At 41.9% G+C, this 17,797-nt stretch overlaps 1 protein-coding gene across 1 annotated transcript; it reads left to right on the top strand.

The window, feature by feature from the left end:
* Window positions 1-870: 870 nt before the first annotated feature.
* On the top strand, window positions 871-17,351 carry TMEM123 (transmembrane protein 123). Its single transcript, XM_063394559.1, has 6 exons — window positions 871-1,195; window positions 6,116-6,184; window positions 8,243-8,305; window positions 12,885-13,079; window positions 14,375-14,528; window positions 15,569-17,351. Exons 1-6 carry the CDS (start codon window positions 886-888, stop codon window positions 15,591-15,593), a joined length of 816 nt encoding a protein of 271 aa, XP_063250629.1. The 5' UTR covers window positions 871-885; the 3' UTR covers window positions 15,594-17,351.
* Window positions 17,352-17,797: the final 446 nt, after the last annotated feature.

Below are 17,797 nucleotides of genomic sequence, written 5' to 3'. Positions count from 1 at the left end.
ATATTTCTAAGCTTTTCTGGAATTAGGCTAGCTGAAGATGCTAGTCCTGCAGCCATCATAAAGAAAAGCTTTGGAGGATCATCTCAGAAAATTCACAGTGAAAAGATGCATACTGATCCTTGGGTACCTCAGTCATGAAAATCACACAGGAAACTGCAGAACAAAGGCATAAGAGAATGCTGGAAGTATAATGCATGCAGTATTTTCACTGAATGCAGACTGAGGGGCCTAATTAGGGTAGAACTAAAAAAGAATGAAATATTTATTCACCATTTTAATTCACCACTCGCTTGCTGAGACTTACAGGGTAAATAACATGGGAACACCGTTGTGCTGCAGTGAACATAAATGTAGTAGTACATGTGAAATATTCTACTGTGGCTTTGCTACTGATCCTTAATTATCCACATTAAAAATAGTTTTTTCCTCTGCTATATATTTTTCAAGTTGCTTTCACTCCCAAGAACATTAACAAACTCCCTTTGAAAAACAAATTCCCAACACCACTTTCATATTAGAAGTACTCAGGAAAAGTCTGAAAGAACTGAAGTTATTCATGGTTATTCCCTTTCACTTTTCCCTATGGCCTTTGTATTCGGTTTCACAAATTTCCAAATGTATCAGGAAATTTCAGGATGCCTCCAGCCCCCCGCGGCTGTGACAGCCAGCAGCCCGCACACGGTCCGAGCAGCGGCACCTCGGGGAGGCGTGCGCGGCCAATCCAGGCGCTGGTTAGGTGGAGATGATTAACCAGGATGATAAATCTACGCAGTTGAGGCTCTGCGGGCAGATGGTGAATGGTATTTGGAAAACACACAGCCTGACATCACCAGGCGTGAGCGCAGTTCGCAGGCGGCGCTCCTGGAGCTTGCCCTGTTTCCACAGATGCTCACAGAGCGCCACTCGGGTGTCACCTCTGTAGCACCCGGTGAAGCACGCACATCTCTCCGCTTGCTAGTCTCCTCTTACGGCTACAAACCCGTTTTGCCGTCCAGCCTGCTGGAAAACGCTGGGAGCAGGGAGGGAGAGAGCGGAGCCCACCTCGCCGCGCCCAGCCCGGCCCCGCCCCGGCCCGCCCCTCTCCGGCAGCGCGCAGACCGCGCCCGGCGAGCTCCGGGCCTCTCCGCGGCCATGCGGCTCCTCGGCGGCGCCTCCTGCGCTCTGTGGCTGCTGCTGCTGCTCGCCCGCGGCTCCCGTGAGTAGCGCCCGCGGGGGCCGGGCGGGGCCGGGCGGAGGCGCTGGCCCTGCGCCCCTCGCAGCCGCTCTGCCGCCACAACTCCGCTGGGCCGACCCAGGCCCCGTCCCGCCGCTGGTGGCCGGAGCGGGGCCGGGGCTGAGCCCTGGCGGCCCCCGAGCGCCCGGGGCGCGGCCGCGGGACGGGGCGGGACGGCGGCCGCTGGCGCTCTGCTCCCGAGAGGGAGCCGAGGTCGCACGGCCGGCGTGTCCGGGAGCTGTGACAGAAACGGGGAGCGGGGTTAACATGCAGGATGTTTGTTCCGTGGAAACGACAGTCACCGAAGAAGCCCCCGAGCAGCGTTGGGCTCGGGGGTGCACGGCCCGCAGGGATGCGCGGCCACGGCCGGAGCGGCCCGGGAGCCGCAGCGGGGCCGCGCCCGCAGGTGTCCGGCCGGGGGAAGGGCCGGGCTGGGCAGGGCCGCTCCCTGCCCCCTTGGGTGCTGCTCTCTGGGGCTGTGCTCGGGGCGAGGGGCTTCGGGCTCACGGTGGCGGTGCGGACGGGACAGCCGCTCTGCTCGGTCGCGTTTCTGTCAGGCGCTGGCAGCAGTGCCCCTTTGTAGTGGCCGGTTCTAGCAAATGCGCAGCCCTGTGCCCAGGCTCAAAACACCGCAGTCAGGGGATCGGCGTTGACAGGCACTGAAATAAACCGAGAAACGTGCAGGTTTGAGCTGCCGGAGCTGCCTTTTCAGAAGGAATTTTCCACACGATTTTCCAAAGTAAAGAAGCCAAAAGATGATGGGCACCGGAATTAACCTGTTGTAAATACTGCTGAGGAATCTCAATCCAGCAGCGTTAATATGCTGTTGTTTAATCTGGTGAAGTTGTAATATAAATTGAGGGGTTGTAAATTGATTTAAAAAAATAGAATGAGGAATGTAAATAGCCGTTCCAAAAGGAAGCTCCTTTTAAAAGGAGTTTACAGGTAACCCGTTTATTGCTTTGCTAAGCTCTTACGGCCTCCATTTAACAGCAGCCTGTCATTTCATGTGATACAAGATTGCACTGATCTGGTTTCTATCATGTTGCTTCCTGAGTGCATGTGGTGATTCAAATCAGAGTACAGTCACTGCTGTCTCCTGGGACAGGGGTGATCGCGTGTAGCTCCTGAAACTCGAATGTGGTCCTTCCTCTGCGTGTGAATTGATTGTCTGGAGCTCAATTATGATATGTTGAAAGAAGTTGTGCCCTTTTAAGGCTCAGTTTAATGTATCTGTTGAAATAGCTTCCCCCCCCCTCTGTCCACTTAGAAACTTCCAGAAAGTACTGCTGAGATTTGTGTTGATTTCAGCAGAAGTTTGTGATTATCTAATCAACACTACAGGAGGAAGTGTGAACCTCATCAATTACTCTAATATGCAAAAAGTGAAAGTGGCAGTAGATGTGTCCTTACTCCGGTTAATATTTTTGTGCAGTCTGGTTATTTCAGTATAATGCTGCTTTTTTACTCTGCTGGACAGTTTATTTCTATGTCTCAGTCAAGTCAGTGGAAGAAACATCACCAAAAATTTGGTTTAGAAAAATCCTTCCCACTATTATGTAATATCCATCTGGCTTCCTGGTACCTGAGTGAGGAGAATCCCGTCTCCCTGTCAGGAAGTGGCCCCCACCCCCTTCCTGCTGTGTTGAGAAAAGATAGCTAGTGACATTTTCCAAGAGCTTACTTGTATACAAAACTACTCACAGTAAAAAAATCAGCAGCAGCAGCAACCTCCACGCCTGAAAACAGGCATGATATTTTGATTTTAGTGTATCATCTTCTCTTAGAAGAGAATATATTCATACTGCTCTAACATCTCTGCTTTAACCATTCCAGCATCTCAGCTCTTCCTTATCTAGATTTCTCAGAGATTACTGATCAACTGGGTTATCTTTCTGATGGACTGCACATTGTCAGTGCTTCTGTACTTCTGGGATTTTAAACCAACAACAGCAGAATGACTTGGGCATAAAACTCCCCTCTGTGTCTGCTATGCATTAAGCTTGAAAAGAAAAAATGCCCAGAGAGAATTTTATATATGACTTTTGACATGTCTCTGATGCCTTGGGAAGGCTGACCTGGAACAGAGACTGAACAGAGCTGAAGTTGATATTTATTGAAGGGCCTTTGAGGGTACACCTTGGGCAGGACAGGAGCCTGACCAGGGCAGACCAAAATGAGTATGTAAAGCTGTGCTTAATGAAAATGAGTACCAGCATTTTCTGCAGCATGAAGTTTAGCTACACTAAAGTGTGTGAGTCCTTAGAAATGTGTTTATCTTTTATTGAAGGTTGGAGTGAGCAAACTGACCTTTGTCATGTGCAGGTAATTGAATGACTATTGCCATTCATTTGTATAGGTTTCTTCTACCAGAGTTCAGCTGTGCTGAATAGTAATCTGGTATTTGTCTAAGCTGGAGACTACAGATTCCAAACATGAATGTAATCCACTGTGTTGATTTTTGCAGGACCTGGCAAAATCAAGTCCATTTAACATCCCATCCATTTCATTTTTAGCAAATATCAGAGCTACCCCTATCACTCACCTTGTATGTATTTGTTTAACACACAAGCACAAATCTTCAGTCTCTGCCACTTCAAAAAGCCCAATTCCAGCTACAAAACTGGAATAGCTGGACTGATCTTATCCTTTTGAAAGTTTGCGTATCCAAATTGTCACCAGTTCATGACTACTGACGTGCTAGATCAACAAAACCACAGGAGGCCCTGAAAGCACTGGAAATGCCAGACTCTGACAGGGGCTTTCACAGGAAGCACACTTGCCTTCAGATACACCCCAGTCAGCCACACTTCTGTGGTTTTTTACCTGCATCTGCGCCTGCCCTTAAACAGAGCAAAACAGGCAAAAACAAGGTCGGACAAAAATTCTGTTGATCCTGTCTCTGTCCTTCTCCAGTATGTGGTGCTCCCATCCACTTTTAAGTTGGGTATAGCCTTGTGTTGGTTCAGCTTAATCGTGAAAATGAAAATGAGATCCTTTCTGTCCGTCCCCCCTCTTCTGGGTGTCATGGATAGTAAACCTCAGCACAGAGTTTCTCTGTTTAACATTCCTAGGCCCAGTCTTGCTGCTGATGCTGTGGCCCCAAGAGCTCTGTGTCTGCTCATGCACAGGATGCTGCAGCTGGCTGCTGGCGCTCCCCCCTTCCTTCCTGTGTGTCTACACCTGGTCAGTGTGGATTTCTAACCCTTGCACTTCTGCTTCCTGGAGAAGGCCAGAACCCCTCCCTGTTTTGCTTTGGGACAGCTGAACTGTGAAGCCTGTGGTCAGGGATGAGAGCTTCTACTTGTCAGAGCCATCACTGCATGAAAGCTGTGGAGCTTTTTGCTTTGCTTAACCCAGAGTCCTTTCTGCCTCCGTTTGAAGTCTTCTGCTTGTCACTGCAGTGATACATGCAGCTTCAAATTCAAAGGCACAGTCTCAGGATAGAGAACGCTTTGGGAGTAGTATCATTTTAAGATGTTCTTTTATCTCTCTTGTCCCATTCACTGCCATGTGTTCCAATGTGATGTATGCTTATGCAAGACCCTATTTAAAGTGTATTTATATTCTGGACCCAATGCATGTTGTTCAAACTAAGAAACTTACCAGTGTTTGGGTATGTTTAAGAAGGAAAACAAAAAAAGCGTCTTTTAAGCTGGATAAGGTTCTTGGTATCTTTCAACGTGTGCAGTCCAAGCTGATCTGAACTAAACTAATACAGTCCTGCCTTTACTTCCACTCTTTCCTGCCCCTCTCTTTCAGCTAATTGTATATGGAGCCCTTTCTGCTAGTTAAAAAATTTCACTGCAGAAAAAAAATTGTGTGATGTTGAGGAGGGTCGTAATGTCAGTTTTGTGGTGGCTTAGCTTTCCCAATGAGGTCATTGTTTCATGTGGGGAAACTTGCTGGGATGTAGAACAGTTTTTGCAGCATTGGGTCCTCTCTGGGAAAGCTTAGTTTAGCAGTGTCCCATCTTTTGTTTGTTTGTTTCCCTAAACTCCCTAATTAAACAGCATAAACATACCGTGCAGTGCTACCCTCAGTCTTGATATTGCAGAGATGAGATACGAGTTATTTTGCCATTTGTATTTGCAAACTTCACCATTTTGAGACCTTGTCTAGGGTTTTTTAAGCACAGATAAAATGTCCTATTTCTGTGATACTCAGTTCAGGTAATTTGCTTGTCTTTTACATGATATTAGGTGATCAGAACTAAACTGCTTGGCAAAGGCAGAATCCACAACTGATCCTCTTGTATCGGTGTGAATGTCAGTCTGTTCATTCTCTGTGCTTTATCTTTAAATTTTACCCCTTCTTTGGAAGTGTGATCCTTCTTAGTCCCATTCCTCACCTGCCAAATGCTCAGGGGATGCATTAACGTGCCCTAGTCCCAAACTGAATAATGTAACTTCTTAGTGGAGCTAATTGTGTTATCATATTGGCCGTGCAGGCCCAGAGCAAGGACTTGGCTGCCTGAAAACCCCTGGCAAACTTCACAGGAAAGATTTAAGTGAGTTCTTTCTCTTCTACTGTAGGTGATGCAAGTCAGATGTTATTACTGAAGGAAGGTGCCTGATATTTTGGCTCTTTTGGTCTCATTTCATCTCAAGGAAGATGAAAACTTCTTTTCATGGGGTGGGGATGATGGAGAAGATAAAGCAGAGGATGGGAGGAGTTCCAGTTCACTTGGTGCTTGGGTAGTGTAAATGGTGTCACTTTTAATGTGCTCAGAGCATGATGTTGTGCTAACATGCTTTTATATCATCATTATGACTGACTCCTGTCCATGGTAAATTAGTCATTTATATGCCCAAAGCAAGTGGTAGATGCCAAACCTTTTTTCCTTCTTCCACCTAAACCGATCTTATTATTCCTGCTTTTTTAAAATGTTTTTTAATGTAGATAATGAAGAAATGAACAGCACTGAAGGTGTGAACAGTACCACTCCGACTCCAGGCAATGGGTTGCCAGGTAATACTTTGGCATTTCTGTTGTTGTGCCTCAGTAGCATTGAGAAAAGCAATATGTATTATTGTGTGCCTTAAACTGTCTTGTAATGATTTGCCCTTTATTTTATTTTACTGAATTGTGAGCAGCTGTAGGGCAGAAGAGAGTCTGACTCCGATTGTCACATCTATTCTGGGACAACTAAAGACATTTAAGGGGAACAGTAAAACACAATTCAATTCTCATATCCTTGGGTACCCCAGAGCAACAGAGAGAGGAGAAATATAATGCAAAATACTGTGTGTAAAACTAGAAACATCTGGCAACATCAATTTGCAGTTAAAAGGAGAACCAAGAAGTCTGCTAGATTAGAATTCAGTGATCTTCAGATAAAGGCAAGGCATTTTTTCATTTGAGTAATTTTTGCCCTGTACTATTCCAGCCATCTCATTTGCTGTTGGCCAACAATACTCTGCTCATTAACTCCCTCTGTGTTAAGTGCAGTACTGACTCACATGCAAATTCCAGGCAGCAGATGTGGCTTCTTTTTACCTGTATGAACATGCTGAGCTGTCCCAGGGTTGCAGAAGTAAGCACTTGGAACCTGGGGAAAACTCAAAGATGTGTTCTGGTTACAGGATTGGGTCTGTGAGGAAAAGATTTAACCTCAGGCATATCCATGGCTTATGCTGGGATAAGGGTCAACATATGCAAGAAAGAATGTGTTTGTAGTTGTACAATCATAGACCCTTTCTCAAAGGCAATTAAACCTGCACCTTAATGTCCCAGTTATGTCAGTATAAGAGTTGTGTGTTCAGTACAATGTGGGGGGCTACTTGGCTGTGATTATACCAAAGGAAAAGCAAATTCCCTCTGTAATTTTAACCCCCTCCTGCCATTTTTTTGTATGAAGATGTAAATTTGGTGCATTTGTTCTTAACCTGACCTTTCTCATAACATGTATGCAGTTGCAAAGAGTTTTAGACTAGACTTTTCCAGTGCTAAGAACAGGATTCATTCAAAGGAACAGATCCATTCAAAGGAAATAGATATAGGTCTGCTACTTGATTGCAGTAGCTCTGTTGCTCTCCCCTTAATCTCTGAGGTTACATGCTTTGTTTTCCAGCCATGCTGGAAAGCAGCAGAGCTGCTGCAAGGCACATAACCCTGCCAGAGTGGGAGGGTGCTGTAAAAGATGCCTTACTTCAGAGAAAAGAATGATCATAGAATGGGCATTCACAACAGTGCAGAATGAAGGGAGGAAGGTATGGGCAGTGACACTCCCAGGAGCAGCCCAGTAGATCTTTGCCAGGAGGAAGGGACACTTAATCTATGAGAAATACAGAAGAGGGGTGCAGCAATGACGACAGAAGTGAGTGGGAGAGTGCCTGAGAAACACAGAAATAGGAAAGAGGACCATGAGGAGGAAGGAGGGACAAGAAAAAGAGAACTGGAAAAGGAGAAGTGGAACAAAGTAGAGAAAGGCAAACCCACTAAGACTGGAAACAGGTACATTCTTAAGACTCCTTTTGTGTAGAGAACATAAGTATGCAGCAAGACGTTTCTCACAGTATCTGTCTGCCCCTACTTGACTACAGTATATTCCCAGTATCATCCCAGTTTGCAACAGAGATGCAACAAAGTGAAGAAAAGATCAAGGGACAAGAAATGGAACTGAAATAGAGGAATAAAAATACAAAACTGCCCCCTTCCCCCCATAGTGCATAAGTAGGTTAAGAAAGTTAGTGACAGTATGGCTATTTTACAGCAAATGGAATAAAATGTGAGATAGAAGTGGAAGACAACAAACAGAGGATGTGTAAAGAATCAGATGCAGACCATTTGGACACTGCTGTTCATACAGTGTTAACTAAGTTCTTTTGCACTGAGATCTGGAAGCATTTTGCAGAAGGATAAAAACCATCTGCTTTGGGATGGGCTACTCTCTGCAGTATTCCCAACTGTAGTCTCCAGGCACTGATACCCTGAGGGCAGTATTGTGTTGTGGGTACTTTAATTATAGTATGTTAAAATTAAAATTAATAATACTGATTTTCTTGTTTCTTTTTTTTTTCCTTGAAGACAATAGCACTTCATCCATTGTCACTGCATCATCCACACAATCTGCATCAACATCTGCAGGAGGTATGTATCTGTTCATCATTACTATGAAACTAGAAGTTAGTTCCAAACCTAACCCTGATCATACCAAATTCCAAAGTGCAGGCCATCAGAAGTGGGTATTTGAGACAGGTGTTACCATTTTAGGGCTGGGAAGTAACATGTAAAACAACTCTGAAAAGAAGCTATATTGTTTTTCAAATTTAGGTACCATACTTCATCAGTAATTACATTTGTGATGCCATTTAAACACAGGAATCAAAATTTAACTTCAAGGAAGAATTGCAAGAAGTTGGATTTTTTAACCTTTACTCTTCATCTTTAAGCAAACTTCTTCCATTTTCATAAAGTAAAGATGAATAGGTTATTATGCAAACAGTGCATCTCTGTTTGTTATTTCACAATAAACAGATTTAGGGCATAATGAACTCCTGGGAGCTTGAGTTTCAGGAGTAGGACTCCATTTCCTTTTACTTAAGACTCAGAATCACAGGATCGTCAAGGTTGGAGGGGAACTTCAAGATCATTTGTCCAGCCATCAGTGTAGCACCACCATAATCACCCCTAAACCATATCCCCCTGTGCCACACCCAGGCTTCTTGGACACTTTCCAGAGACGGTGACTCCACTACCTCCCTGGGCAACTTATCCCAATGCCTAAGCACTCTTTCTGTGATTTTTTTCCTAATAACCCCTGGCACAACTTGAGGCCATTTCCCCTTGTCCCTTCATTTGACCCATGGCAGAAGAGACTGACCCTCACCTCACTATAACCTCGTGGCACCTAATACCATAGAAAATAATCCTTAGCGAGCTCATAGCACAGAATAGTGCCATTTAAGCCAGTATCAATCAAGTGGAACAATTTGTCCTGGGTGTATTTTCATTGTTCTGGCACTACCATACTTCCTTCACAACCTGCAGAACAACTGTAAGTAAGTTTAAAAAGGGAGTTAAAACACTCATCTTCTGGAAGAACTTGCACAGGCAGATTTCACTGCATTAGTAAGGACTGGATAAGAGTTAATGTCATGGAGTTGTTCAGGCTGTGATGAACAGAATATTACATCTGAGAGAAGCTAGTTCTAGAAACTGGGGCCCCTTTGTGCTAAGAGCCATATGAAAGCAGGGAGGAAATGCTGTGTGTGCTTAAGATGCTTTGTGTATTTGTGGAGTTTTATGCTGATCATAAAGCCCCAGCTATGTCATTTCATTTCCAGTATGACTCTCACATTCTGTCTCTGTAATTTCCAGATAAACTCTGAGGTACCACACTCAGAAGTTGCTTGTTTTTTTCATTTAAGTATAAAATGCTCACTGGAAGAGATAAAAACCACCTTTGCACAGAACTTCCTTTTGAAAGCAAGCAAGTGGTGCAGTCTCATTGCATTGCCTGCAGTGTAGCAGTTCAAGCATGTCTAACTTGGAAAGTCCAGGGATTTCTGTAATCTCGTTGTTGCCTTGTGGCCATCCCCTAAGTGTGTGAAGCCATAGTGTTTCAGGCACCCTGTGCTCCATCTGACTTCTGCTCCAGCCCTTGCAGATTTCTTGGAGAGGTCTGAGTTCTACTAGTTTTGGATAATAACAGCAAAAAGAAGCCTGAGCCCTTTACTGTTAGGCATAGGATAAATCTAACAGATAGCTGTGCCTTACTTTCCAATGTTCAGCAATTCCCATCCTTTTCTCTTTTTTATTTCTTTCCCATTAGAAATATAATAGGTTTTAATACAGTGTTCATATATTTTGATTATCCGTCTCAAACTCTTCAGAATAAAGACTAACGGGTATATGTACTTACTTAATTTTGCTTAAAATCTCTGCCATTGTTTTTAGGGGTGTGGGGGAGGGGGAGGAAGGAAGATTCTTGTGAAGGAAGCAAAAGTCTCTTTTATTCAATAATTTTCCATGCAAGAGAAAGCATTTCTTTTAGGAAGGGCATTCCATAGTAATCTTGCATGTTAGCACAGTGCTTATGCAATTTGAGTTTTGTGCTCATTCTTGTTGAATTAGAACACTTAAGGGAGTAGTAGCATGTGCTACTAATGATTCTTATCTATATGCTATATAATTTTTTTAAATTGATGATTATAGCATAGCTATTTAATGCTTAAACACAGGTAGCAAACTATGTAAAACACTTGCCTCTTTTAAAAACAAAGCGTCATAAACGTGACTATATTATTGGCATGCATCCTTTTTAAATAATAAAAATTAACTTGGGCAGTCAGGGTTTGTTTACTGTAGTGTTTGATGAAGCCCAGCTGGTCTTTTGCAGGGAAAGTAGTTAGGGAAATAAAAGATAAAAGGACAGATGTTGCTAGCAAATATTCTTTCATCTGTTGATGAAAGCATTGTAAAATAATACAGGTAAGATTTTCCAAAAATGGAGAACAGATTTGTCCCTGATTCATGTCAGCTTCCCAAATTCCCCAGCTGCCTCAGCCTCCCAATGATGTTTTGAAATGACTGATGCTAAATACATCATGAAAGATAAGTGTAGAGATTAGGCAGATTTTACTGTTAAAGTGACATCACCAAGGGCTGTAATCTTGATTAAGTAAAAAGAAAAGGATTGCTACTAGAAAAGAGAAGGGAGGAAAGTAATGTGCAAATATGCTGAAATTCCTCATAGATGTTTGGAATTTTTTTGCCATGACTCAAGTTTTGTGTAGGGTAATTTAATACCCATGGAATGAGTACCAACTTTGTGTAACATCATTTTATAGTGCTACACATCTAACAGTTAGCCATTGTATTGCTCAGAAACAGAAGGCTCTTTGACACTCAGAAATCTCGGCTCAAAAACGACCCACAGAAAACTGCTTGACACTTGCATCCAAATTTGTCCTTCTTTGGTATTACTTATGCTAGGAATGTACTTACCAGGTGTGGTTTCATGTCATGTAACTGTAGGTGGTTTCCATGTAGACATTTCCTTGCTTACTTCCTACAATGTGGAACCATTTGATGTTTATGGGTCATTATGCCTTTGGGGGAATTTTACCTGTCAGTATTAAAATGTGCCCTGAATTTTATCTGATGTATTTTATGCATGCTTCATAGAGGAACTGAATTTTCATAATGGTAACAAGGTAAGCAAATGAAGATAGTGTTCCAATTGTTCCACCTCAATGAATGCTCATTTCAAAGGGTTTTCTGGGTTTCTGGCACAATACAGTTATAACATTAAAGAACAGGAAAACAAATAACATTTACAAAGGACTCTGTTTTGGTATTTCAATAGTTTTAGTGCTGAATGTCTCAGAAGTGTAATGTAGGCTAGTTTCTTTCTGCATGTTTGCATTGTTGTATTGATGAGTTTTTTGAAGTTTTTGATGATCATATAAGTACTGGTGACTGTGATACTTACATCTTAGCAAAGACACAGTTTTGTTTGTAGTTCCCCTTGTTTTACACAACACAAATTTTATTCTACGGAAGCATTCTAAATTCTGTATAAAAAGAAGGCAGAAACTGAGTATCAAGGTTAGTCTGGAATTGAGATGAAACTATGCTTCAATTATTCTAACTTTAGACAATTTCAAGAAAACATGGATATAATTAGATATTTGAAATTCCATACTGAAAGGCTTTTGAGGTGTTTAAAATGAGACCAGCTTGTGTGAAGCTACAGAAATAATAGAGAAGTAGACAGCTGCAAAGGAGCTGTTTCTCTCTAGAATTCTTTCATATGTAAAAACTATTTGCATCCTACTGTCTGCTTAGAGAAATATTAGTTGGATAACAGACTCATGTTTCTTGTTAGTTCCTTCTTAGAAAAATAAGTAAATGTTTTACAATCATTCTAGCTGGCTGCCTTCCATGAAAGTTCTAAGGATTTTGCTATAAATAGCAATTTCTATTATTCTTGAGTTTTGTATTGTGGTATTTTTATTCTGAACAGTTCATTAGTGTTTTCTGAGGAGGGAAGGGGAAGTGTTAGGTAAAAGTAAGTTAAAAGACACTACGTCAATGAAACTTGAGAAAAAGCATTCCAGCCTTTGTTTTAACCTTCGCAAGACTAAATAAATTAAGCAGTACATTTACTTTAGTTGAATTTTTATAGTGTTTTATCCTTACCACATAAATACAGAATTCTCTGTGGTGTTAATGTATATGAAACCCTAGTAATGCTAGTGTTTCATTCAAAAGCAAATGAAAGATCGTAAGATTGGGGGATGGTGTTGTTGTGCAAACGCTGTTCTTATCAGAAAAGCTTTGTTGTCTGAAAAAGAAGGCACTTCAAATAGAAAGTAACTCCTGATCCGGAATTTTATTGCATTGTAGCATATTGTAAGTTAGGCACGATGCTGTGGAATTGGGTTGTTACCAAAAAAAAAAGCTGACTTACCTAGAAGTCATATATTATCGAGGTTTTCTTCATAGCCTTTCCTTTCCAAAGAATTCTTGACTGTGAGGCCAAGAAATTTGAAGTTAAGTATTTCCAAAGGAAAGTCTGCATGCAAGCCTGGATACTGTGCAGTGGCATTTTCATTGTTACTCTGTTGTTCTCTTTGGGCATGATAAATGCAGTCTTACTCAACAACTGTACAGTTGTTTATTTTTATGAATTTTTCTGTGTGTTACCACAAAAATTTCCCAGGTGTGTCCACCAGTACTACTCATCTGACCAGTACCAGTCAGCCCAACACCACCACCACCATCTCTGTGATCCTGACAACTCAGCCCACCAAAACCAGCCAGACAGGAACGCCCACCACAGCTTCACCAGTCACATCACCACAGGCTAATATTACAGTGGTGACCACTTCTAAGACTTCCTCCACTTCTGTAACAGGTGAGTTCTCAGTTCAGGAAGCTCATAAAGGCTCCGATGCACGTTCACATAGGTTGTAGAACAGTTAGTTTTACAGCAGTGTAAAAAAAAAAGAAGAAAGGAGGTATTTGTGTGCTGAAAAACAAGACTAAAGTGGGAATGCATTACTGAGCTGGATACAATAATATTGCTCTGAGCACTCTGCTTACTTAGGACTCAGTTAACCTGAGAGACCTGACAGATTTAGGGAAAAGAAAAAAAAGTGCAAGTGGTCTTAGCTAGCAGCCACCAGCAAGGAGATCAGCAATGTAAAGGAGAAAGCCTTGATTTTGAATATTTTGAATACAACTTCTGTGTTTGTTCAGCTCTTCTTTCTGCAGTTCATTTGAACTCGTTTCTAATACTTCCTTTTTCACAGCTGATCTGTATGTCAACATATGTCTGCTGGCTTGGTAAAAAACCTGAGTTCTATTAGCAATGTAATGAAGGTTACCCTAACAGAGAATAGAGCATAACTGTGCATGAGTCACCCCTTATGTAAAAGTTGTCAAATACAGTTTAACTGTACCCAATAATACAAAAACAGTGAGTGCAGATTTCACTATTTCCTTGCACTTGGCTGTGTTCCCATCACTTCATGCTTGCACTTCTAAACACATTGGGAGTGCTCACGTATCAGTGAAGCATCATTGGGCAGGTGAAGGTGTCACCACAAGAACTTGGAGTTGATCATGTAACACTGTATGTAGCGAGTACAAATAGAACTGGGCTCAGACTGGGTCTTCAGGTGGGAGTTTGTAGCAGATGGTACCAGTTAACTGGTACCACACTGATGGACTTGGTGGCTCTGGGACCCATCTTGCAGGATCACTCAATATGCTCATCTGACTAAAAGCAACTTCCTTTTATGATTGGGTTCATCTCAGGCCAGCTTAGTGAGTTAAATTGGCTCGTGGAGGGTATGAAAAACACGAGAACTGGCCTAAGAAGGTCAGGAACTCCATGTGTAGAAGGAGGGGAAAGCAGCTGAGAGAAAAGGCAGGGAGAAAAAGGGAGGTGGAGACAAGGAGCAGTCAGACTTTCAGAGACAGCAAGCAGTTGGATCAGCTGTGCCCATGTCACATGAATATGACACTTAAAACCAGAGCCCTAGGTTTCAGTGTGCTTGGCTTGTATCTTGTCAGTTGATCTTGGTTAAATTTGTCTAATTGGGTCTTCAGGTGATAAATGAATGGTGAGGGCAGGATGTAGAGTTGTCCCTCAAAACACGATTTTGCAAGCTCTGTAAAATGTGCCTTTTGTTTTCTTATTTTCAGCCACATCAAAATCAGAGGCTGTCGTAGTCAAAACCTCCAGATTTGATGTGGGCAGTTTTGTAGGTGGCATTGTGCTGACTCTTGGAGTCCTAGTCATTCTCTACATTGGATGCAAAACTTACCACTCCAGAAGAGGCATTCAGTACAGAACCATGTAAGTTCCCAAGGGGTTATCCCTTGCCTATACATTACTTCCTTGAGGGGGGAAAAGGAAAACCAAATAGGCAGAATGAACTCAGATACATTGGTTTAATGTACATTATATTAATTTCATTAAGAGATTCAACTCTGATGTTTTGTCTTTTACCACTTCTGCCCTTCCTCATTAATATTATGCCTCTCTTCTGTGCGGTTTTTTTTCTCTGATCTATTATATAAAATAATTTTATTCTTTTTAAAAGGATCCTTGTCTTTTGGCTAGTCCATTAATAGTTAACATTTCGTTGAAAATTTCTCTAGTTTGCCAGATTTCTTCTTTCTCCTAGACTCTGTTTACCTGTTCATTCTTTGGTGTTTTCCTCCCCCTTGCCATTAATTTATAGTGAATTCTAATAAAACTTGTACTATCTCACTTGCTATTTATGCTCAGCTTTAGTCCATGCTTCAGGACTTGCCCACATTTAGTTTAAAAATTAGGTTGCTTTTCTTTCATGTCATCCATCTCAGTCAAGAAGCTTGTTTTAAGTGAGGTGATGTCATTAGACCTGGTGGGATACTGGTGTCCAGGCCTTTTTTTCCTCTCCATCTTGACTCCTCCTTACTGGCCATGGAATGAAGCCAGTCCCTGCTGCACCTTTACCCAAAGTGATGCTTGTGAAGGGACACTGTAAAATTCAACAGTGTCTTCCAAGCCAAGGGAACCTGCAGTGCCTTGGATTAACTGTTACTACTGGTTCTAGGTAAGGCAGATAGGATAAGCAGGCCTGAGCTGATGTGAGAATACATGAATGGCATGTGGAAGGTGTTAATGGGGCCAGTGAAGCTGGAGCAGTGTTGACAAAACAAAACTGTTCAGCTAACTTCATGCTTGGCTCAGAGAGAACTCTAACTCCCAGATCAATGTTACTCCTTACTCCTTCCTAGGAAGACATCCTCTGCTCACAAAATAACCTTCTCAGCAGCAGCTGGGTGCCTCTTTCTCGTGTTGACTGTTGCTTGTAGTGCAGAACATTAATTACTGTGTTCCTGTTACAGCGATGAACACGATGCCATCATTTAAAGAAGACTTCAGAGAAGACAGTGTTGGAAACCCACCCTGTCACAGCTGTTGAAGCTTCTGAAAGAGTTTCTTTCATAAAGATGATCACAGTCTCTAAACCTGTCTTGGGTGTTATCCTGCAAAATGTTGAGAAGCTTTTTAAACATCTTGATTTTTTACATTGGCTCTTCTAAGAGGAACTCAGCACTTTGTAGAGACAGTATTTTCTTTTTCCAGTACTTGTAACCAGATTTAGAGAAAAATCACATATTGAGTCATTTTAAGGTACACACACAGCTCTCTGAAACAGCTAATTACTAGCACAGGCAATTGCATCAATGCAATTCTAAGTTCAGGGGTTTTTTTCTAAAATTTTGTATTAAATTGTATTTATTTTTAAGTTTGATGTGAACTTTAGTTTAGAAATTTCAGGTTTTGAACAACTCAGTTAATTTTTAATAGGCTTCAAAGGAGGTGTGGTTAGGTAACTGTATAGAAGGTAATGATGAGTACTCTAAATGTCAGCTAAAGATGTTTTCCTTAATAGGCTGTATAAGGGGAGTAGCTGCAGGAAAAATGAACAGAATGGAAGTATCCATCCACAACCCTTTTCTCTAAAAGCTGCTTTTTTTCCAGCATGTCCTAAAGAAGCTTGTGCAACTGAAGATTTAATAAAAATGGAGAAAAGTAATTTTGCCTTTATAAATATAAAAAAAATTCTAAAATTGGCTTTTAAGTTGAAGGTAGCAATCACTTGACTCTAGGTTTTTCTTACTATGAAGCTGTCTGCAGTGTTTTAGCAGCATTTGATAATCATTCAAGGTTATAGAGAAGGGAAAACCTATAAGACAGCATTTTAGCAGACTATAAAGTGCATTTTTATAGCTGTTTTCAGAACTTGATCCTACTGCACAGCTGTACAGCAGTCTGGTCAAAGGCCCAGCTGAAGGCACTGGGGCATCTCTGAGCACACCTTTAGCTGAAGGCTCAAATGCTCTGCAGGATGGCTGGTGCTGTTCCCATGTCACTTCTGCAGGTCCACTCAGGTAGGTGGGCTCCTGAGTTACACTGCTGTAAGGAAAACTACAACAAGGATCAGGAAACACAGGCCTGCATCTCTCTAGGTCACTGAATGATTGTCTTGCTCAGGCTTTACTTGTAGAGCCGTCTCCATTGGGGAGGGTTGGTGTGGTGGGGTTTGCCTGTCCTGGTTCCTGCTGGCACCAGCCCCTCATGCTGGGCACAGGGGGGATGGTGACACATGAGGAAAGTCACAGAGGGAACTCCAGATAGGTCTGTTGGGGGCTGGGGAACAACTCATCAGGGAAAATGTAACTACTCCAGAACAGATTATTTTCTTAAGCAATAGTTTATTCTGACATGCAGTGTTAAAGTGGCCATATGGGGTTTTTTTTCCTTTTTCACATGGAATAGTAAAACTGTTTCAAGGCACAGCCAACTCCAGCAGACCATGGCTAATGAATCATCTTACTAGCTACTCACCTGAAAAGGGTAAGGGGGCTGTTTCATTTTTCTATTGTGTTTGAGGGTTGGGGGAGAGAGAGTGATTTGAAGTAACTTTTGTATTTTTTCTTAATTTTATTGTTTGGTGGAATATTACTGGATTTGACTTGAAGAGTTATGGAAACAATTCTTTCATAGAACTGTCATTCCTTACATTGTAGAAATTAAGATAGTTAAGTGCAACTCAATTACTGAGATTGTCTCACCTCTGCTGTACAGACAAATAAAATTAAATCTTTGGAGTTACTACATTAATTTCAGTTGAATTTTTAATTTATTAGCTGGTTTTGTAATTCCCTCAGTCTTTTCCACAGTCATCATAACTATTTGATAAGAAACATTCACTATATACTTTTAAATGCTAGAATACCAGACCTAGTTCATTTTTTCCTAGTTCAATAATTTCTAATTTATTCTCTAATCTCATTACTACAGGAAAGCAAAAGTACGTGCTTAAGACTTCAGAAGTGTCAGTGCAAACGTAAAACCAGACCTCCTTTCAGGTATTTGGAATCTAGACAAAGGGCAGTGCAATCGATAAATTTTACCTTATCCTTGCTTTCCAACAGAAAGTGAAACCCCAGCTTTGTTACTAATTTATAAAGGGAGCTGATGCTAGGTCATTCAGCTCTGACTTAACTGAGTTTACTTGTAAAGATGATTCAATTGTTTCCAGTCCATCCCCTCACGGGACTGTGTTT

The sequence above is a fragment of the Prinia subflava genome, chromosome 3 (assembly GCF_021018805.1).
Source record: "Prinia subflava isolate CZ2003 ecotype Zambia chromosome 3, Cam_Psub_1.2, whole genome shotgun sequence".
Taxonomy (NCBI): Eukaryota; Metazoa; Chordata; class Aves; order Passeriformes; family Cisticolidae; genus Prinia; species Prinia subflava.
This window is presented reverse-complemented; position numbering and strand designations above follow the sequence as displayed.

What these genes read in the sequence shown, in the direction of transcription:
- TMEM123 (XM_063394559.1), top strand. Translation starts at nt 886, where the DNA reads ATGCTCACAGAGCGCCACTCGGGTGTCACCTCTGTAGCACCCGGTGAA. An exon ending in TCCAGGCAATGGGTTGCCAG is followed by an intron (nt 6,185 to 8,242) that starts GTAATACTTTGG and finishes TTTTCCTTGAAG; the next exon opens with ACAATAGCACTTCATCCATT. An exon ending in TGCATCAACATCTGCAGGAG is followed by an intron (nt 8,306 to 12,884) that starts GTATGTATCTGT and finishes AAAATTTCCCAG; the next exon opens with GTGTGTCCACCAGTACTACT.